Consider the following 23,092-nt stretch of genomic DNA (forward strand, 5'->3'; position numbering starts at 1 on the left):
ATGGCCACCCCTGACTAACCCTAAGCTGGCACCTGTCTGCCCTGATACCCTAGATGGGGTGTGAACCCGTGCAGCGAGCAGGATGCCTAAACCCTCAGTCACCCTAACAATCCTAGAGTGGGGAAAGGCCGATGGGAGCACTAGTCACCATCACTCATGTCTAGGAGAACAGCAGGGGAAGACAGCAACAAACAAACTATAGCAGAGAAAAACTTATCCAGTCACGAGCAGAGAAGGCGATCCCAATCACGACAGTCCACGCCGGACAAGAGCTCCACAGCAACACCATCAAACGATCTCCTTCAAAGGTCAGAATAGAACTGGAAGTAAGGACTATATCTGGCAATGACTGCAAGTGAAACTGAAACTAATATAGTAGCTGGGAGTGGCAGACAGGACTCACCTGAGAAGGATGCCTACAAACTCCCAGTCAGGACAAAAAGGTTCACAAGGCAAAACCCGGATGACATACCCTGAACCATGGAGCAAACTCACAAGCTATCGCGAGAAGCAAGTCGCTGCGACCTTCTCCTTCCAGACCTGTCTGGATCAGTCACAGTCGTGACAGTACCCCCCTTTCTACGAGGGGCACCCGGACCCTCAAGACCAGGCCTCTCCGGATGGGAGCTATGAAAAGCCCGAATGAGTCTGTCCGCTTTTATCTCTGAAGCTGGAACCCACATTCTCTCTTCGGAACCATAACCTCTCCAGTGCACCAGGTACTGAAGAGAGCGGCGAACATATCGTTAGTCAACAATCTTTTCTACCTGAAACTCAAGACTGCCATCAACAACCACCGGTGGAGGCGGTAGTGGCAATGGTTCAGGAGGTTCTACATATCTCTTAAGCAGAGATCTGTGGAAAACATTATGGATCCTTAGAGTCTGAGGTAGCTCCAGACGAAAAGCCACCGGGTTAATGATCTTAATTACCCTATAAAGGACCAATAAATCTCGGACCTAATTTCCACGAGGGAACCTTCAACTTGATATTTCTGGTAGACAACCACACCAAGTCATTCACCCCAAGGTCCGGACCTTCAGAGCGCCTACTATCAGCCACACGTTTGTATCTACCACCCATTCTCTTCAAACTTTCTTGCACACTCTGCCACACTGAAGAAAGTGAAGACGCAAATCGTTCCTCCTCGGGAATCCCAGACGGCCCCCCCTCACTAAACGTACAAAACTGAGGATGGAAACCATACGCACCAAAGAATTGTGACTTATCGGTGGATTCTTGACGACGATTATTAATGGCAAAGTCGGCTAACGGTAAATAAGATGACCATTCCTCCTGATTTTCGGAAACAAAGCATCTCAAATATGTCTCTAGGTTTTGATTGGTACGTTCAGTCTGACCGTTGGACTGTGGATGGAAAGATGAAGAAAACGACAGATGAACCCCTAAACGAGAACAAAAAGCTTTCCAAAATTTAGAAACGAATTGGGTACCACGATCCGAAATAATATCGGAAGGGACCCCGTGAAGCTTCACGATGTGGTCAATAAAAACCTGAGCCAGTGTGTTAGCATTAGGCAATGCGGCAAGAGCAATAAAGTGCACCATTTTACTGAATCTGTCAACAACTACAAGAATAACAGTTTTCCCCGCTGATACTGGTAGATCCGTAATGAAATCCATAGATAGGTGCGTCCAAGGCCTGTTGGGGATGGCCAGAGGTAAAAGACGCCCTGCCGGACGAGTATGATCTACCTTAGAACGAGCACAGGTAGCACATGCAGACACAAAATTCAACACCTCCTGGCGCCACTTAGGCCACCAGAACCGACGAGACACTAATTCAGAGGTTGCCCTACTACCTGGGTGTCCTGCCAGTGTGGAGTTATGGTGTTCTTTTAGTATCTCCAGGCGTAAATTTTCTGGCACAAACAGTTTACCCGAGGGGCAGGAGGCTGGGGCGTCCCCCTGAGCTTCCAACACCCTCCCCTCTAAACCTGAGTGTAATGCAGAGACCACCACCCCCTTTTGCAAAATGGGCTCTGGTACCTCAACATCACCCCCTCCAGGAAAACTTTGAGACAATGCATCCGCCTTAGTATTTTTTGCCCCCGGGCGATAGGTTATTACAAAATTAAACCTAGTAAAAATAACGACCACCGAGCCTGTCTAGGGGTGAGACGTTTAGCAGACTCCAGATATAATACGTTTTTGTGATCAGTAATCACCGTGACGGGATGAACCGCCCCCTCCAAAAAATTACGCCACTCCTCAAAAGCCAACTTAATAGCCAAAAGTTCCCTGTTGCCAATATCATAGTTCCTTTCTGCAGTAGACAATTTCTTCGAAAAGAAAGCACACGGACGCCATTCACCAGGGGACGGGCCCTGAGATAGTACCGCTCCCACCCCCACCTCTGATGCGTCAACCTCTACAATAAAAGGAAGCGAGACATCTGGCTGTACGAGAATAGGGGCCGAGGTGAATCTCTCCTTCAGAGATGCAAAGGCAGTTTTGGCTGCATGTGACCATTTGGAAAAATCGGATCCCTTTCGGGTCATGTCCGTCAGTGGTTTGACCACCAAGGAATAGTTCTTTATAAACTTTCTATAAAAATTGGCAAACCCCAGGAAGCGTTGCAATGCCTTCAGGTTCTCAGGCAGATCCAGTCTATAATCGCCCGGACTTTCTCTGGATCCATGCGGAAACCTGAATCTGACAACACATACCCCAGAAATGGCAGTTCTTTTACGGCGAACACACATTTTTCTAACTTAGCAAACAATTTGTTGGCCCTTAATATCTGCAGTACTTGTCTCACATGGATCTTATGTGTATCCAGATCCGGGGAATAGACCAGGATGTCATCAAGATATATCACAACAAATCTCCCGATAAGGTGACTAAAAATATCGTTGACAAAATGTTGGAATACCGCAGGCGCATTAGTAAGACCAAATGGCATGACCAGTTTTTCATAATGCCCTTCCGGAGTATTAAAAGCCGTCTTCCACTCATCCCCCTCTTTGATGCGAACCAGGTTATAGGCTCCTCTGAGATCCATTTTGGAGAACCATTTAGCACCAGCAACCTGATTAAAGAGGTCGGGAATGAGAGGAAGAGGATAGGGATCTCGGATAGTTATCCGGTTTAATTCCCGGAAATCCAGGCAAGGACGTAGGCCCCCATCTTTCTTTTTAACAAAAAAGAACCCTGCAGCCACAGGTGAAGAAGAGGGTCTGATGTGTCCCTTAGCCAAACTCTCCGAAATATAATCTTTCATAGCCTTCCTCTCCGGGCCGGAAAGATTGTATAACCGGGTTTTAGGTAGTTTTGCCCCAGGTAATAGATTAAATCGGGCAATCATATGGATGATGAGGTGGTAACCCCTGACAACCCTTCTCAGAGAACACATCCAAAAAATCTGACAGAAAGGCAGGTAAAGATGTTACAGAGAGTGTAGAGCACCTACTACTCAAGCAGTTGTCCTTACAATGTTCACTCCACTCCACAATCTCCCCGGCCTGCCAATCCACCACTGGATTGTGAGTCACCAGCCAGGGAAGCCCCAATACCATAGGAGCCGGAAGACCGTCCAGGACATAACAAGAGATATGCTCTTTATGGAGGTCCCCTACCTGCAGATGGATATTATGGATGATCTGAGTTAACTCTTTCTGAGTAAGAGGGGAGGAGTCGATGGCAAAAACAGGAATAGTTCTGCGTATCGGTTCCGGAGTAAAACCCAGAGCCTGAGCAAACCGTGAATCCACCAAGTTGACCCCCGCCCCACTGTCCAAAAAGACGGAACAGATCTCAGTCTTATTGCCCGCCTCAACGGTAGCGGACAACAAAAACTGAGACATGCGTATGGAGGAAACGAATACGCCCAGACTGTTATCCTCCGCACAATCTGGGGACTCTAGTTTTCCGGCGGCTCCTTTGTTTGTGGTCTCTTGGGTTCTGAGGGACAAACCTTTACAAAATGACCCCTCCCCCCACAACGAAAACAAACCTCTGACCTACAGCGGAACTTAGGATTCACCCGTCTAGTGGCGCCCCCTATTTGCATTGGTTCGACTGGATCATAACAAACCGATCCCTGCCCTATAGAGGCCTCCATAAAATTTAATAGTCTCTCCCTGAGTCGTCTGTCGATTCTTATGGACAGAGACATAGCAGCCTCCAGAGACCCAGGGACCTCGTATACCGCCAGCGCGTCTTTTAATTTTTCAGACAACCCCTGGCAGAACTGACTCCTAAGGGCCGAGTCGTTCCATAACGTATCAGTAGCCCACCTACGGAATTCGGAACAATATAGTTCAGCAGACCGGTTCTCTTGCCGAAGTCTACGTAGCTTAGACTCAGCCAGTGAGACCCTGTCCGGGTCATCATATACGAGACCCAGGGCTTCAAAAAACCACTGATCGTAAGGCCAGAGAGTCTGATGGTAGGGAGAAAGCCCAAGCCTGCGGATCTCCTTGCAGGAGAGAAATTACAATGCCCACCCGTTGTTCCTCACCGCCGGAGGATCTAGGGCGTAACCTGAAGAACAATTTGCAAGCTTCTCTGAAGGTTACAAATTGGTCTCTCCCTCCTGAGAACCTATCAGGTAAAGCCACTTTTGGCTCAGGAGTACCTTGGTTTCCCGTAGCAACGGTGGAACCCAAGGATTGCTGCTGCTGCTGCAGCACTGTTGCTTTTAATCCTGCCACTTCAAGGGATAATCCCTGTAATTGTTTCGCCAAAACCGTAACCGGATCCATAGTGGAACAGAAAAATACAATGCAAAACAGCAAGCAAAAAAAAAAAAAGAAAAAAAAGAAATGTCACTTTCTTTTTTTTTTTTTAAAGGGCCAGATATACTGTCACGACCGCTATCCCAGTAGCAGTCGTGTCGCACCAGACGGAGGGGAAGGGGGACCCTTATCTACGGATGGGAATAGTATGGCCACCCCTGACTAACCCTAAGCTGGCACCTGTCTGCCCTGATACCCTAGACGGGGTGTGAACCCGTGCGGCGAGCAGGATGCCTAAACCCTCAGTCACCCTAACAAGTCTAGAGTGGGGAAAGGCCGATGGGAGCACTAGTCACCATCACTCATGTCTAGGAGAACAGCAGGGGAAGACAGCAACAAACAAACTATAGCAGAGAAAGACTTATCCAGTCACGAGCAGAGAAGGCGATCCCAATCACGACAGTCCACGCCGGACAAGAGCTCCACAGCAACACCATCAAACGATCTCCTTCAAAGGTCAGAATAGAACTGGAAGTAAGGACTATATCTGGCAATGACTGCAAGTGAAACTGAAACTAATATAGTAGCTGGGAGTGGCAGACAGGACTCACCTGAGAAGGATGCCTACAAACTCCCAGTCAGGACAAAAAGGTTCACAAGGCAAAACCCGGATGACATACCCTGAACCATGGAGCAAACTCACAAGCTATCGCGAGAAGCAAGTCGCAGCCATCCCCAATTTACATCAAATGCCTTCTTGGCATCTATTGTAAGGAGTGCCGGTGATTCTCCTAGTTGTTGTCTCCTAGCAACAAAGTCCAGAACTGTCAGCACCCTCCTCATATTGAACACTGCCGACCTACTTTTTACAAACCCCACTTGAGATGGACCAATCAGATTAGGAAGTAAATCAGCTAGTCTATCAGCCATAATTTTAGAAAATAACTTGTGATCAGCATTAATAAGGGAGATAGGTCTGTACGACGATGGCAAAAGCAGATCTTTCCCTGGCTTCGGTAGTAGTCTTATATACCGTACGCTGAATTATTAGTAAGTTTTGGGGCTTTACCTTCCAACACCCTGTTAAAACCCTCCATTAACAGTAGAGTTATGTCTTCTTTCAGTATTTTATAAAATTCCCCGGTATATCTGTCCGGACCCGGTGCCTTCCCTGAAGGCATGCATTTTATTGCCCTAGAGACTTCTTCCGCTGATATCGGTTTATTGAGGTCAACGAGCTGACTTTCCTGGAGTCTCGGTATAGCAGACTGGCTAAGGTAATGTATCAGGGGTGGCTGGCTGACTATAGTTTCTGATAATAATCTCTAAAGATCTCTAGGACCTTCTCAGGATAATTCTGACGATTTCCTTGCCGATCTAGCAATCTCGGGATATATATCGGACTTCTTGGTCCCTTAGACAGCCTCGCTAGCAACCTCCCGGATTTGTTCCCATACCGAAATAATTTAGAGTCTTTTTGCGAGCTATACATCCCTTCCCATCTAGTATACCACAACTCATAGTTCTTTTTTGCGGTGACCCACTCTAATCTAAGTTGCTCTGTGGGGGATTGAAGAAAAGTTGTATAAATTTTCCTAAGCAAATCTGTCATCTCTCCTAATTTTTTCTTGGTTTTTGCTTTTAGTGCATGTACATAGGACATTATTTTACCTCGCAGTACTGCCTTTTCAGTATCCCAAAAAAGAGTTGGATCGTCCCTGTGTTGAGCGTTATCCGCAAGGAATTCCAAATGCCACCCCCTAAGCAAGTCCTTAAAGTTGTCGTTTTCCCCCAGGAATGCCGGAAAACGCCATATATAGTTAGTCCCCTTTTGTATTTGTTCTTTTAAGTCAAGTTGTACTGGAGTATGGTCTGAGATGACCATGTCTAGTATTTTAGGATTGTCAATCATGGTGTGCATGAAGGCAGATACCAATAGATAATCGATACGAGACCATGAATCATTAGGAGCCGAGTAGAAAGTGTAATCTCGTCCCTCTGGATTAACTATTCTCCAAGGGTCAATGAGGTCGTTGTCTCGTGTCAACTGTTCTAGAACTTTTTCCCTCCCTGTAACTGTCTTTTTCATTGTTCTGGCAGACTTACGGTCTTCACTGTTTACCATCACCGTGTTCATGTCGCCCCCATGACAATATTGCGCTGCCGTAAAGTGCCTAGGCGAGTGTTTAATGCGTCAAAGAATTTTATATTGTCACCATTAGGACCATACACATTTATTAGGACTATTTCTCCCACTGGGGATTCTATATTTACTGTCTGCCATCTGCCAACATCATCTGTTTTATGATGCAGTATTTTGTATTGCAGCTTCTTGTGAAATAATACCAACGTTCCTCCCTTCTTATTTACTGATTCCGATCCTATAACTTTCCCCACCCACATCCTCTCCATGCGAGTGAATTCTTCTGCCCCAAGTGAGTTTCCTGGAGCATTGCAATGTCGGCCCTACACCTCTGCAAGTGTTTTATGACCATATTTCTTTTAGCCGGGGAACGAAGCCCCTTTACATTCCATGATATAACTCGCATTATAATATCACTGCACGGAGAGGATATGTCCTAAATATTTGAGTAGACAGTTAATATGTCCCATCCCGCCCAGAACATCCTACATAACAGAATAACTGGAAATAAACCCCCCCTAACCTCATAACTGCAAGTAATATTATAGGTTAACATACACCTCTGTTTACTTCTTGTCGACTTCACTTTTTTCCAACTTGGTCAGTCTACCTCTGTGTGTGAGTTCAAATATATGAAGGCCTTGAGTGTTCATTGCCTGGTTCCGCTGACATTGGAACCTTATGGGGTCAAACAATGTATTGAACATAATGAACATGAGACTTAACTACATAGTCACCCCTTCAACGTGAAGGCCATTTCCACGGTTCAACGGTCGTGTCGGTATGTGACGTAGCTGCTCCCACGATGGTCTCCCTGGTCTTGGCTTGCTTCACTGGTGGCCGGTTTTGGCCTAGTGTTCTTGGTGACAGGTGTTGTAGGTCTAGTTGGTTTCTCGCCTCCTCTGCTGTTATATATGTAGATGTCGTGCCATCCGAATGGAATATTTTGAGAATAGCCGGGTATAAAAGCGCAAATCTGGTGTGTCTCTCGTATAGCTCTGAGCAAATCCCGGAGAACTCTCTCCTCCTCTTTTGTACATCTGCCGAGTAGTCCCCGAATATTAGAACTTTCTGTCCCCGGATTTCAAGGGATGACCCTTGGCGTTTGTATTGGCGCAATATGGCTGACTTATCGGTAAAGTCCAGATACTTCACTATAACGGGTCTTGGTCTTTGCTGTAAGGCGGAAGGTGCCTTGAAATTGATCTGCACCAGATCTCAGGTCAGGGCCTATACGATGGGCTCTCTCTACCTTGCATGATTTTTCAAGTCCCAGAGCTGTCGGAATCTCATGTTCGCAAATTGCGATTAGTTCCTGGGCTGGAATCGATTCTTTTAGCCCCAGTATGCACAGATTGCTCCTTCTTGGGCGGTTTTCCAAGTCATCCACCTTAATTTTTATGGCCGCTGTCTCATTTACTGCTTTATCCAGCAGTATGCGCAAGTCGGAGCACGATTCCTCCAAGATCTGTATTCTGTTCTCCGCGCTCTCCAGCCTCGACCCATGTTCGGCTGCGGTTGCTTGCAGAGATTGAAGCGTTAGCCCCTCTGTGCTAGCCAGGGATTCCTATAGGTCAGCTAAAATCCGATTAGCCACCTCTATTGCCAGTTTCACATAGTCTATACATGTGTCGTCTCTTTGGAGAGCAGCATCCTCAGGCGCAGCTCTGCTGTACAAGTAAGTGAACGCCTTCCTCCTCCGTCTCGTTTTCCCGCGCTGCCAACTTCAAAGACTTGTTCTGTACTTTTGTCTTGCTTCTGGTCCCCATATTTAGGATAAATCGATCCATATGCTCCCGCCGATCTAGCGGTTGAGATATTCCCGGAGTTTGTCCGGGATGTAGGGGTAGATTTGTCCACAGAGTTCCGACTGCACGGAGCCGAGGTAAGCTGTGTCCTACCATGTTGGCGCCAGAACCGGAAGTGGAAGCAATTTTTTGTTCTGAAGTCACTTTAAGGGGTATTTGAAGTAGAATACACCCATAAATTAACCCATTTTAGAAACTACACCCCTCAAATTATTAAAAACTGAGTTTTGAAGCTTTGTAAACCCTTTAGGTGTTCCACAGGAATTAAAGCAATGTGGAGGTGAAAGTTAAAAAACAAACAAACATTTTTTGTGCAGCTTTCCCATTTTAATAATTTTTTCTTGTAACACAGCAAGGGTTAACAGCAAAATAAACCTCAATATTTATTACCCTGATTCTGGAGTGTGGGGGTAAATCTCTTCATGGGCGCATGGCAGGAGCACAATTTTGTTTTTGGAGGGCAGATTTTGCTGGAATGGTTTTTGGGTGACATGTCACATTTGAAGAGACCCTGAGGTACCCCTACTAAGGAAATCCTAAAAAGTTACCCCATTTCAAAAACTACACCCCTCAAACAATTAAATGAGGGGTGCAGTAAATGCTTTGACCCAACAATAAATTCACAGAATTTTGAAACAAGTGGCTGTGAAAATGAAAAAATACATTTTATTTCCAATAAAATGTCGCTTTAGCCCCAAATGAGTCATTTTCAAAAGGTGTAACAGGAGAAAACGCACTCCACAATTTGTTATGCATTTTTTCCTGAATTTGAAATCACCCCATATATGGTCATAAACTACTGTTTGGGGACACGGCAGGGCTCAGAAGAGAAGGAACGGCATCTGGATTTTCTAACATGGAATTTGCTAAAAATGTTTTTAGGTGCCATAATATTTTTATTTTTGGTTGACTGAGCTGTGTAAGGGCTTGTTTTTTGTGGGACAAGCAATATTTTTTTGTACCATTTTGGAGCACAAAATAGTTTTTGATCGCTTTTTATACCATTTTTCAGAAGGTGAGGTGCGCAAAATTTGCAATTCTGTCAGCGTAATTTTATTTTTCCCCTCACACAAGTGCTTTTTTTGGGAAACGGGCTGTAGTTTTTATTGGTACATATGACTGGGGTACATATGACTGTTTGATCGCTCTTTATACCATTTTTTAAGGAGGTGAGGTGGGCAAAAATTGCAATTCAGTGAGTGTTTTTTAGCTTTATTTTTTATGGGGTTCTCTTGCGGTATAAATGATATGCTAACTTTGTTCTATGGGTTAATACGGTTACGGTGATACCAAATTTATACAGGTTTTTTATGTTTTACTCTTTTGCAGAATGTCAGATTTTGCATTGCCATATACTAACATCCATAACATTTTTATTTTTTAGCAAAACAAGATGTCTTAGGGCTTGTTTTTTTGTGTGGAATGGGCTGTAGTTTTTATTGGTACAACTTTGGGATATACTGTATGTGACTTTTTGATCGCTTTTTATAAAACATTTTTGGGATGACAAAAACAGCAATTCTATCAATTTTTTTACAGCGTTCACCATGCAGGATAAGTAACATGATCTTTTTATTGATCATGTCATTATGGACGGGGCGATACCAATTATGTATAGTTTATTACATTTTTTTAATTGTTTAATCAATTATAAATGATCATATGGGAAAATGCAATTTATATATATATATATATATATATATATATATACAGTACAGACCAAAAGTTTGGACATACCTTCTCATTCAAAGAGTTTTCTTTATTTTCATGTCACAGTCTCCAGTAAGAGTTCAGGCGTAACTGTACGCCCAGTTGCATAAAGTATTCTGCAATCTGGACATACAGTTATGCTCATTAGTGGGAAGGGCTTAATATTGTGTAACTGCATATTATATGTTTATTGTGATATATATCCTGTTCATTTCCACTGCATTTGCATAACTCTGTAGAAAGGGTTAATGAATACGGAGAGACTTTTGGGACTTTCTAGCTAATAATGAGAAGATGGTCATTTTCCACAGTTAACATAAGAGTTGAAGAAGAGAAGTCAGACAATGTTTAAGACCAAAACCAGACAGACTGACCTTTTGAATGCCAGGTACTTCTATGTTACTATGTCTGAAGACTTGTTTGGAAACTGCTGTGTCATTGCCATTGAGTATTATTGAAGGTCTAATGCAAGTTTATGACAGACGGGAGTTGTAACATTGTAACTGTTTGTGCCGAGTTTCTCCACTCCTCCCACTAGAAGGTTCTAGTTCAGCTAGAAATAGTATGTAAGGAGAGCAGTCAGAGCCCTTAGCAGTTAGGGACCAGTGCTTAGAAGAAGAGACTCATGCCAGACTTCTTAACCACAGACTGTGGGCCTCCAGCCGTTGGCCAGTGTACCAGCCTTCTGAGAGAAAGAGAGGGACAGCTAGATTAGGTCTTTACTCAGCATCAAACCCTTCTTCTGTCTGGGAGGAGACTGGAGAAGCCAGCCCAGTGCCTCGCATGTATTGTTTTGCACTTGAGTCCCTCCTGTAAAGAAGCACACTGGTTTATTGCAGACCCTAACTCTTTGGACTTAAAGAGGATCTTTCATGTTTTTTTTTAAAATTCTATATAAATACTTTTACTTGCGGGGTACCCGCCGCTGATGCTGCCACCCTGCCTGTTTTTTTAAAATATCACTCCTACGCCCCGCTGTGCCCCTCTGTAGTTTTCCCGCTCAGTATGTTAATACTGAGCATCGGTACAAGGAGGAGGAGACGCCAGGGTTTCTCAATGGGTGCCTCCTTCTCCCTGACTGTGCTGCGATCCAATCACAGTGGAGATCGTCACAACCACGGAGAAAAAAAAAGCACACCTTCTCCCTGGCTGTGATGCTCTCCGCTGTGATTGGATCACGGCACAGCAAGGGAGAAGGAAACGCCCATTGAGAAACCCTGGCGTCTCCTCCTCCCTGTGGCAATGTTCAGTATTAACATACTGAGCGGAAAACTGCAGGGGGGCACAGCAGGGCGTAGGAGCGATATTTAAAAAAAAAACAGGCATGGTGGCAGCATCGGCAGGAAGTACCCCGCAAGTAAAGGTATTTATCTAGAATTTTTAAAAAAACATGAAAGATCCTTTTTAATTCCCATTGGGTGCACCACACCTTACCATCCCTTCCAGAGAGCAGTAAGACATCGACGTTGTCCAGGGGACCCAGCCTACTGTTGGGGCCACCCCAAACCCTGGCACTGCGTAAAGAAATCTGTGTTCACTTTTTCATACACTATGGTAGGATACAAGGCTGGCTTGCTCATAGCAGGTTAATATACTAAAATTCCTTTTCAGTATTACGGTCCATTTTCATGACCAATTGCTCCCCGGTTATAGACATGCTACAGTGTCTGGGTTTCGAGCATTTCCACCCATTTAGGCCACTTTTTTCAGTGAGTTTTTTTCCATTTTCATGAGCCTAGGATCAGGACTATTACCAGAGATGAGTGTCCATATGAACACTTGAACCTGATAATTTCCCCATGAAAATGTACTGCATATCATCCAATTAGGGAACAAACGCTCATTCATCAGGTGAATTGCATCTTTTTAGTGACAAATAAAATCCTCATTCATCAGCAGCACATCACTCTGTGTAAACAGGGATTTGCTGCTGACCAACAACAGTGACACATGCTGTTTTTGGCTATCTCCAGGACTCCTATAGAAATTAATGGAGCAGCCAAGCGCATGTGCAACCTGCCACTGTTCTTTTCAAGAGGGCTGCAGGGGGTATGGGGCCCCCGTTCTCGTGATCAGTGGGGGATCCAGAGGTAGGACCCCCACCGATCTAATAGAGGAGTGTTTTTGTTACAATGTTGCTGACTGCTTGTTTTGCTGCTTTTAACAATACTGAATAAAAGACAAGTTCATCTGACCAAATACACCATTCTCTAATCACACAGCTACAAAACATAAACCATTAAAAATGAAGACATGATAATAAACTACTAACAAATGTGCAAATGTTCTGGATACAAATAAACAATATACAAAAAAATCAATCCACACCTGATTTAGAAGCTTCTTTTGAGCACAATTGATTCCTCCTATTAAGATTAGGTTGGGCATCAGTGGCTTTGGAAATTCAAAGGCAAAGTCCATTCTCAGCAGCCAAATGGCCGCATGGCTGAGAATTTCTTGCAAACTTACATCCCTCTTGAGAAACTCTTTGGCCAGCTGTTCGTAGGGAGAGTAAACTATATTGCACATAACATGTGTAGTCAGGTCATAGAAGAGATTCTTCACTCGCTGAGGGAAACTCATGTGATCTGTCAAGCTGGTCAGCATGCTTGGCACATATGATAATGGTGTTGGGCATTTAGCAGCTTTAGCGTCTAGATTACATGGTATGCCACGTAAGAAAAAAACAGATGGCAAAGAGAGGTGCTCAGCCAGTATCTGACCACATGGAAGCATAGGATCTGTAAAGACAGCATCAAAGGTCATCGCCTCTAAGGACTGAATCAGCTGGGAATTGTTCAACATTCGAGCACAGGAGTCTAGCATAAAGGCTGCTCCCTCTTTCATCCGTCTTTGCATCACTAAGAACTTCTCCAGTGAAGGCCTCTGAGTGAAAGCCTCATATGAGAAGGCAGAGAAATGATCGTGTAGTTCTTGAAATGTATAAGATACTGGGTAAAACTTAACTTCACAGTCTTGAGATGTCTTTATATGCCAATTAATTTCTGGTACAAGAATGACAGCATGATGTCCTTTCTGTATCAATATATCCACCACAGGGCGCATGCCAAGCCAATGACTGCCATCTACAGGTACCACGAGGATTGTCCCAGCATTAACGAATGCTACACGTCCAGAAGTTATCAATACAATAGTAGTAATGAGAAGCAAGGAGAGATGAACTGACGGCATGTTCTTTCTCTGTATCTCCTAGAAAATGAAGCTTTTCTCCGAAGAGTTTTTGAACATTTGTACTTTAATATGTAACAGCCAGGACTACGTCACAAAGTCATAAACTAGGACACTGTACTGTGAGCTCTGAACTGCAGGTTCATGATGACCTTTCTGTGTCAATATAGCCACCACAGGGAGCATGCTAAGCCAACGTCTGCCATCTACGGGCCCGAGATTTCTCCAGGCATTAATAAATGCTACGGTATATGTCCAGAAGTTATCAATACAATAGTAGTAATGAGAACCAAAGCCAGTTCAACTGAAGACATGCCCTTTCTCTGTATCTCCCACAAAATGAAACTTTTCTGCAAAGGGTGTGCTTTAACATGTAACAGCCTGTACTACATCACAAAGCCATAAACTAGGGCACTACGCTGTGAGCTCTGAACTGTAGGTTTGGACTCTCTATATTTGTCCTGGCTGTAAAGATCACAAATGTATGTTAGCGCATGTGATAATAGGTGGAACCTTTGAGTTATCATCTGTAACATCATTTTCTATAGATTTGCGGTGGTCTACCTCCTGGCCAACAGATATTTAATCCTCAGCAAGCGTAAAAGCTTTGGTAGACTAATTATTTATACATACAGAAGATTTTCAGGTTTCAGGTAAGAAGCTGGTCTGATGCCAGATGTACAATGCTGAGTCACATCCCTGATAAGCACTTGCCTTTAGTCCCACTGACACACACAACCTTTTGGAATAAACTCTGCTTAGTTAATTCCTGGTAAAACCTGCATAATAAAGAAGATCGTTCACAAAAAAATCTATCCTTTGGTCGGTTAGTAAGGTACATGATGTAAATAGTAGTGCTGGGAATCTGCTTACTAATAGTTTTATTCGTAAGTTATAAGCTCCGTTCCAGACTTTTGGAGTGAACCTCCTGCACTCCAGCTATTCTGCAACTACAACTCCCAGAATCCCCCTTAAGCCAATTGTGCATGCGGAGAGCTGTAGTTTCACAGCAGCTGGAGTGCGGAAGGTTTCTGATCCCTGTAAGATTCTCTACAACACTCAGATTGAGCGCCTCCTAGGAATTGGCAGAGAAACGGACTTCTGGTCTTGTCATACAATCCAGCGAATGATGGTTACGTGGTAAAGCTGAGGACCAGAATGGACTTATAACTTAAGGACATGGCAACCAGATTACCTGCACTACTATCAGCATCATGTAACTCACTAACTGACCAAAGCATACACTTTTTTTTCAGGCTTTGCTTGACATATACCTCCAATGGAAGGCTGTAGTGTATCCCATTGTATAGGCTCAGAGTGGGATACGTCGACTATAGGGTTCCATTGTAAGGAAAACAAACCCAGAGTGGTTCACTTTTTTTTACTGTACACCGTTCTATGAAAAATTGTAGTCTACTACACCATTCCATTCCTTTTTTTCAGTATATTGACATATACTGGCCCACCGGAGGCCAAAAGACCACTATTTTGAGTCGCATTTCGGCCCACAATGAGCTTCTATGAGCCTGTTTGACACAGACCCATATAAAACCAAAATGCATCACGATAACTGTGAGTGACGATGCTGAAAGAAATCAGCTGCAAAGTGTAGTGTGGGTGTCTTGGTTGGATACATCTATTTCCTACTGTCCTGGTCATAACAATCTGTACAATAAATTTACGAGGATAGGTGTATGGTATAAAAAAAGGTAGAAAAAACTAAAACTGCAGCAGAAATGCTCTCATTTCTTCCAGAATAAAAATATTTTTAAAATATTCCTTTATAAGTACCTCAGCATGGCACATTTATAAAATACAACTCACCCCGCGAGAAAACAAAGCCTCAATATGCTCTGGTTAACAAAAATAATTAATGTCCTCAAGCTCAAAACTGCTCTGGTTAAACTATTTTAGTGCTGTTCAAAGTTCAATAAAATATGTGACAGAGGACTTTGAGGACATCCTAGGGTCTCCTATCGCCAACTAAAATTGATTGGTGTAATGGTTAACTCATTGTTGTTGCAATGCACAGTTTGTATAACCTAAAACCTAGATTTTAACATAGATAATAAAAATGTATTAAAAGGGTCTTTAGGACAGCGGTAGAGTGTATTTATAATTAAAAAAATATAAAATGTGAATGGTTTTGAAAATGGTCCTGCACAAAGACAATTACTGCTGATGAGTTTTCTCTTTATATTTTTCCTTATTTTTTTTCTTAATTTTCAAATGTTCATAAATACAATATTAAGGTAAATGTAGGCAAATATTAAAAAAGTGCACAAAGGAAGAATGGATTGAACACTGCCTTAATTAAACAATTTATTCTAACATTTTCTTTTCTCGTGTGTTTCTTTGTAGTAATTGGTATATTGTACATAACATAAAGCTGGTAAAAGTTATAACAATAAGGGCTCTTTTACACGAGCAGATCCCGTGCGTGGAATCTGCTGCGTATAAGAGAGCTAAGCCCCGACAGCAGAGACACGGAGCATTAACATGATTGATAATGCTCTGTGCCTCTCTATGACCTTTTTTACTACAAAATCACAGTGACAATTTTATCTCACTGTGATTTTGTAGTAAAAAGATCACAGAGAGGCACAGAGCATTATCAATCATGTTAATGCTCCGTGTCTCTGCTGTCCGGAACGGGGCTTAGCTCTCTTTCACGCAGCAGATTACCCGCACAGCATCCGCACGTGTGAAAGAGCCCAAAGAAGATATTTTAGAGGAAAAAATATTCAGTATGAAAAGGGAAAAGAGGGTGGGTGAAGGAAGTAAAAAAAAAAAGAGAGAAAATAGTAGATGACTCCTTGTATAGCATTGTGAATCTCAATAGCAAACCATTGCATAATAGAGAGGTTGTAGAACTTCAGAGGGAGATGGGGGATACATGATTTGGCTATGTTGAGTAAGTGAAGGAGTACTGGTAATTTTATATGGATCTTCACCAACCTACCTTTGAAGTCAGAAGTATTTCTGCATACTTCCCACCTTTAGGCCTCATGCACACGGACGTGTTCCACGGCCAAGAGCGGTCCGTGGTAAGACGGCCTGGATTCCTGTTGAGAGCATGAGCGCACGGCGTCATTGGTTGCTATGAAGCCGTGCGCTTCATGCCGCCGCTGCACTACAGTAATACACTCGTATAGTGTATTACTGTAGTGCAGCGGTGGCATGAAGCGCACGGCTTCATAGCAACCAATGACGCCGTGAGCTCCTGCTCTCAACAGGAATCCAGGCCGTGTTACCACGGACCGCTCTCGGCCGCGGAACACGGCCGTGTGCATGAGGCCTAACTGTGAGAGAAGCACCTCTGGGACCCGCACCTCTCTCTAGAAAGGGGCCCCCAAAGTGAGTGAGAGCACACCGCACATGCACGGCATTCTCTTCATTCGCTTCTATGGTAGTTTTTCAGAAGTCTCATAGAAATGAATGGAGAATGCACTACGCAAGAGGGCCCACTGCTCCATTCAGCTCTATAAGACTGTCGGAAATAGCCAAGCCAGCGCTCACCTATTTTTGGAACTTCCATAAAAATGAATGGAGGGTGGCCGCGCATGCGCCACTGTGCTCCATTCACTTTGCTGCATCCAATTCTAGAGATAGGTGTGGGTGGCACCTTTGGGACGTTGTTGGCATATCCTAGTGATATCCCACTAATGTCTGAGATGAGAGAATATCGCCAGCAGAAAGGTGATGAGTCAGGAAAGAACTTATGTAGTACAATGCATAAATAGAGTACCTCTACTTTACCACTTGGTTAATAATTCATAATTAGTTTCTTGAAAAAAATTGAACTTTTAATGGGAACCTGTCAACAGATACATTGTTATGCAACCAAGCATAGTGCCGGACAGGCTTAGCCTAGGGTACTTTCACACGGAGCTGCCTGCCGGATGCAGAAATCCATGTGCAAACGGATACCATTTGTTTCCGTATCCGGATGTGGATCCGTTTGACAAATGCATTGAAATACTGGATCCGTCTCTCCGGTGTCATCCGTAAAAACGGATCTGGTATTTATGGTTTCCACATTTTTAATGGTCTGCGCATGCGCAGACCGGAAAACCGGATCAGTTTTTCCGGAACACTTGGTACCGGATCCGGGATTAATACATTTCAATGGAAAATAATGCCGGATCCGGCATTCCGGCAAGTGTTTCGGAATTTCGGCCAGAGAAAATACTGTAAAACTGACTGAACTGAAGACATCGTGATGCATACTGAATGGAATGCTTTCCATTCAGAATGCATTAGGACAAAACTGAAGTGTTTTTTTTTCCCGGTATTGAGCCCCTATGACGGAACTCAATACCGGAAAACTTTAAACGCTAGTGTGAAAGTAAAATCACTAAAATAAAGTGGCCTAAATGGGAGGAAACGCTCAAAAACCTGTAGCGTCTTTATAACCGGGGAGCAATTCCTCCGCATGTGATCCGTTGCTAGCGGCAATTCCCAGCAAAAATGCATACAATGGAGAATGTCGGCAGCGGACCACATGCACCACAAAGGCAGTGTGAAAGTACCCTTAGTCCACCTGATTCTAACTGTGCCACTCTTATGCACTGTTGTGGCACTGTTGCTGTCATTGCACAGAAGCTCTGCTCCATTCACTGCCCAGCCCCTCCCTCAGACTGTTGATTGACAGGGACAGGGGAGGTTATATACCTATGGCCTGGTCCTGTCAATCAGTGGTCTGAGGGAAGGGCTGGGCAGTGAATGGAGCATTGAGGTTCTGTACAATGAGAACAATGACTCTGCTCTCATTTTACTAATGGCATAATTTCCTTAATTCAAACAGACAATATTATTTATAAAGGAGTCGTGGATCGCTATCAGAATGGCACAGTAGAGCTAAGACTATCTGTTGAGACACCATTTAAAGGAAATGTATCACCAAAAATGTTATCTGCCAGTTAAAACCAGATAGTGACATACTGTATATCCCTTTTTTCTAATCTGATTTTATTTTCTGATTACAGATTTTTTATTTTTTTCCCTGAACATGATTATGGGGGCAGACATCTTGCCTGAGCTGTTCTTAACAGCATTTACACCGCATTAAAAAATTGCTTTACGGCAGCCCCATGGACCATAGACACGATGGTCAGGAGGGACCTCACTGACTTCTATGGTACAGTTTTCTGGGCATGTTCTGTGAACTGTGGAGACGTCATTGTACAAGGAAAGAATAGATAAGATGTGACAATCACCTACTGGGAATGTTGGATCCTGTCTTATCTATACACAGAGGTGATATCTCCTTATCATTACAGACAGGTCTAGAATGGTAGATAACTGCGGTAAAGTGATCTGTACAGACCAAGAAGTGACGCCAATTATTATATATATTACTATATATATAGTGGTCAGTGTAAAAACTGCAGGAATTTATGTTTTTTGTTTAAATATAGATAGTGCCATGGAAAATAATACTATCAAAAATTGTTTCAAAATATGTTAAACATAAAAAAGTGATTTAAACAATAGGTCATTTTCCGATGACACATTCCCTTAGTGCTTTTCTCAAGAAATGTGTAGACAGAGGGGTGAATTTATCACACTCTGTACTCCAGAATTCTGGCTTTAAAAAGTTGCAAAAGTTCTTTGTTTTTTCCTACTTGTTTTTCTCTTCTGTACACACAGCGATACTGTATGTTTTGTTAAATATACTTAGTTTAATGGAGCAGGGAGTGTCACTGATATACATCTCGCAGATTACGATCTATTTTTCATTTTTCTTTGTCAATGCGGTACTGTCTATTCCATTTTCATATGTGAGGTGCTCCTGCATTTTGATGATTTTGATGTATTGTTTACAAAAACTCAAAAATAAAGAATATTTAAAAAAAAAAGTTGCAAAATTAGGCTTTACAGCAACAGGTTACTTGTGCAAAAACTTAGCAACTTTTTGCATTTTCACACCACTTACACCAGTTTTGAAAAGTTAGTGGCAAAGTGGGCATTGTTAGGTATGTTCATGAGCTTCACTCCAGATTTCCAAGTTTTGAAAATGCATATTGGAAGGGACTGAAATAGATATAGCAATAGGGGCAGGATTCATTTTAATGATGTTACATTGGTCAAAACAAGAAGTGAGACATTTATTTCCTTATTTTTCTATTAAGATTATTATTAAGTATTTAGAAGATGACCTGGCTGTTTGTTCTATGGTAAGTTTTTATGGTTGGGGAGTGCTACTGTCAGATAAAGTGTAATAAGGCCACAACCACGAAATTACCAAATGTATATAATATCTTCCCTATTGCTCTCAAAGCATTAATGTTGTTCTCACTACATATATGTAAGTTATTCTTGAAAATATACGCCCCCTAATAACATAAAATGAACACCTTAACCCTTAAACGACTGACCATGCATGTGTTTATGGCAGGCAAGCTTCTTCTTTCAGAAGCCTTCGATGCAGGGAGGATCAAGCAGCTGCTTGTGCGCTTGTCTGTCAGAGACTGGCATCCAAGTAGAGAAGGCAGAAACATTCTTTTTACCGTTTCTGCCTTCATACAGCATACAGCAAAGGCAGCACCATTTTCACATGATCGTCAAAGCTTCTAGGTCTATCTAGACTCAGCACAGCCACATTATCCAAGCTGTTTTCCCCCTTTAATTTAACATATACTAAATAAATCATGTCCGTAAAAGATATTTTCCTCAATATCAGATCGGCGGGGGTCCGACACCCGGCACCCCCGCTGATCAGCTGTACAAGGAGACAGCGCGCGCAGTGCACACTGCACACGCTGTCTCCTCGTACAGCTGATTAGCCGGGGTGTCCTGAGGATAGGTCATTAATGGTAAAAGCCCGGACAACCTCTTTAAGGTTCTTCTATGTCATTAAAAGAAAATCACGATTCTTTCAAAAGATGGCCTGGTTATTAAAAAGGGGTTGGCCATGTTTTGAGGGTGACCTGTCCCCTCATGTTATGTAACCAATTGCCATGATGCATGGCGCAGTGGCGTGCCTAAGGTTTCTCTGGCACCCCCACCATACTTTAAAACATTGTGACCCTCACAGTAGTTATGCCCACATTGTGCCCCCTCACAGCAGTTATGCCCACATTGTGCCCCCTCACAGTTTTCCCTTCATTGTGCCCCCTTCACAATAGTTATGCCCACATTGTTCCCTCTCACAGTAGGTATGCCCTCATTGTGCCCTCTCACAGTAGTTATGCCCACATTGTGCACCCCTCAGTGTGGTTATGCCTTAGTTGTGTCACCATAACAGTAGTTATGCCCTCATTATGCCCCCGTCACGATAGTTATGCCCTATCTGTGCCCCCTCATAGTGGTTATACCCTCTCTGTGCCCCCCTTCAAAGTCGTTATGCTCTAATTTTGCCCCTCACAGTAGATATGCCCTCTGTGCTCCCATAACAGTTGTTATGCCCCTTCGTAGTTGGAATGCCCACCCTATACGCACACACACCGTATAGCTGACACACTATTCACACACATGTGTAAAAAGAAGATAATGCCTTATCCTGCTGATGCACGCATATATGTAGTCTGCTCCCTACCTTATACCGAAATGGAATAAAGAAACCACTTCTGCAAGTATCGGTGAGTGCCGCCCTTGTCTTCTTTTTACACAAGTATATCGCAATAGTAACGATCTAGTTACACGTTGGGCTGAGCACCACTGTCAGCAGTATATGCCGTATATATCTCCCCCTAGTACTCTGGTGACGTTTTCTCAAAAAAAAAAAGGGATTTACTCGTCATTGCAGTGCCACTCCATCTATTCTACAGCTCCCACACTATCCACACACACCACACCTTAAAAAAAGCCTGAAGGAGCAGGTAATTATGCTTCCCTTTGCAGGTAACCAACCCCTTTAAGGTACAAAACACATGTTGTAAAAGAGTTAAGGCAACAGTGAACAAAATATTTCTGGTATATAACTAGAACATAAAAATAATTGTATGCTCCCACAGTAAACTATGATGATAATCAATGTACCACAGAAATTAAAATACATTCCTGTTAGAATTGCTATCATTACAATATACTATGGGCAGATACTTATAAACAATTCTTCCAATAGTTCTATATGAACTATGATAAGCCTTACTTTGCTTAGAGGTTTTCCCGGTTTACAGTTGATGCCTCCAATGAACACCATGTTGGGCATTATAGGTTTTGGAAATTCAAAAATAAAATCATATCTCAAGAGCCAGATGGAAGTTCTGCTGAGAAGCTCCTCAACGGTGACATCTTTCTTCAGGAAATCTGAAGCCATTTGCAGCCATGACGAATATGAAAGTCTACAATAGAGAAGCTCCGACATTCTGACTAGAACATTCTTCACACGCTGAGCAAACGTCATCTTGTCTGTGTATTGAGTAAAAATTCTAGGCACATAGGATAAAGGAGTTGGACACTGGCCACTGATGTAGTCAAAGGAACAAGGCATTCCCCTTAAAAACATCACAGTGGGCGTATCAAGATATTCAGCTAAAATGGGGCCGCACATAGAAAATGGATCCGTCATCAAAGCATCAAACTTCTCATCCTTGAGATTCTGAATTAACTCCGCATTAGATAATAAGCTCTTACAAATATCACCATATATCCTGAATATTTCCTGCATATTATTATACATTGTAATAGTGACACCAGGGAAGTAAGATGGGATAAAGTGATCACTTCCAAACGTTTCCACGCGTAATACTAAATCTTCTTTGCTGTATGAGATGGGGTAGGTCAAGGAAGTATATAGATCAGATCCATTCATACTTAAGCTGCTTTCAGCCATCAAAACCACAACTTTATGTCCATTCTGTGCCAGTTTCTCCGCCACAGGACGCATGCTGAGCCAGTGGCTACCATCCATAGGAGCGACAAGAAGCTTGCCCCCATTAGCTTGTGTCAAAATGGATAATATGATCGCCAGGGCTGCAGCCCTAGATAACAATGATAGTATCATCCCTGGTGCTGTGAATCATCTAGGAACTGATGCTATACTTTTTGGATTATATTTGATGACCTGCTTTATCTAGTAGGCTTGCTTGGAAATGTGTCAAATAAAGTTATTGGTTAACTCACTGTTAATATTTTACATCTTTTCGGTATGAAAACTATCATTAATCAGGGCCATATTTAGAGTTCATGCTGGCAGATTAGACTTAGGGTATGTTCATATATGTGGCAGCAGATCCGACAGGTTGTGCCGGAACAGCTTGCCGGATTTTACTGTTCACTGCCGGATCCCCACTGGCTATAACGGTGTCCAGCAGTGATCCAGCCACTTTCCGGCATAAATGCCAGGAGTCAATCGGAAAAATAGCACTACACTGAACGCCAGTGTTACTAAGAAGCCCACTGAAGTTAGATGCACCTAATTTATTAGAAGGCTTACCGCTCCACTTTTGGCAATCCACACAACTAAATACAAAGCAATGCCAGCTCTGAGCTGGGGGTAGATTTGCACTATTAATTTCTAGCCTAAATTATAATAAATTTGTTGGGTTGCGCATGATCGTGGGTGTTCGCTGCTTGTAACATAGAACTGCCATGCA

At 43.1% G+C, this 23,092-nt stretch overlaps 1 protein-coding gene across 3 annotated transcripts in view; it reads right to left on the bottom strand.

Moving 5' to 3' along the window:
• The window catches only part of LOC121008996 (UDP-glucuronosyltransferase 1A1-like), a 148,665-nt gene that overhangs the window by 86,279 nt on the left and 39,294 nt on the right, over positions 1–23,092 (bottom strand). The window contains exon 1 of one of the 3 annotated variants that reach the window (XM_040441860.1): positions 21,646–22,528. The exons of 1 other annotated variant lie outside the window; for it this stretch is intronic. In XM_040441860.1, the coding sequence (XP_040297794.1) occupies positions 21,646–22,500 (855 nt within the window). In that variant the 5' untranslated portion in view covers positions 22,501–22,528. Of the gene's footprint in view, positions 1–12,689; positions 13,584–21,645; positions 22,529–23,092 lie in introns of those variants that run through there. One more of the 3 variants, XM_040441856.1, reaches the window with a different exon arrangement.

This window comes from Bufo bufo, chromosome 7 (assembly GCF_905171765.1).
Source record: "Bufo bufo chromosome 7, aBufBuf1.1, whole genome shotgun sequence".
In the NCBI taxonomy this organism is placed as follows: Eukaryota; Metazoa; Chordata; class Amphibia; order Anura; family Bufonidae; genus Bufo; species Bufo bufo.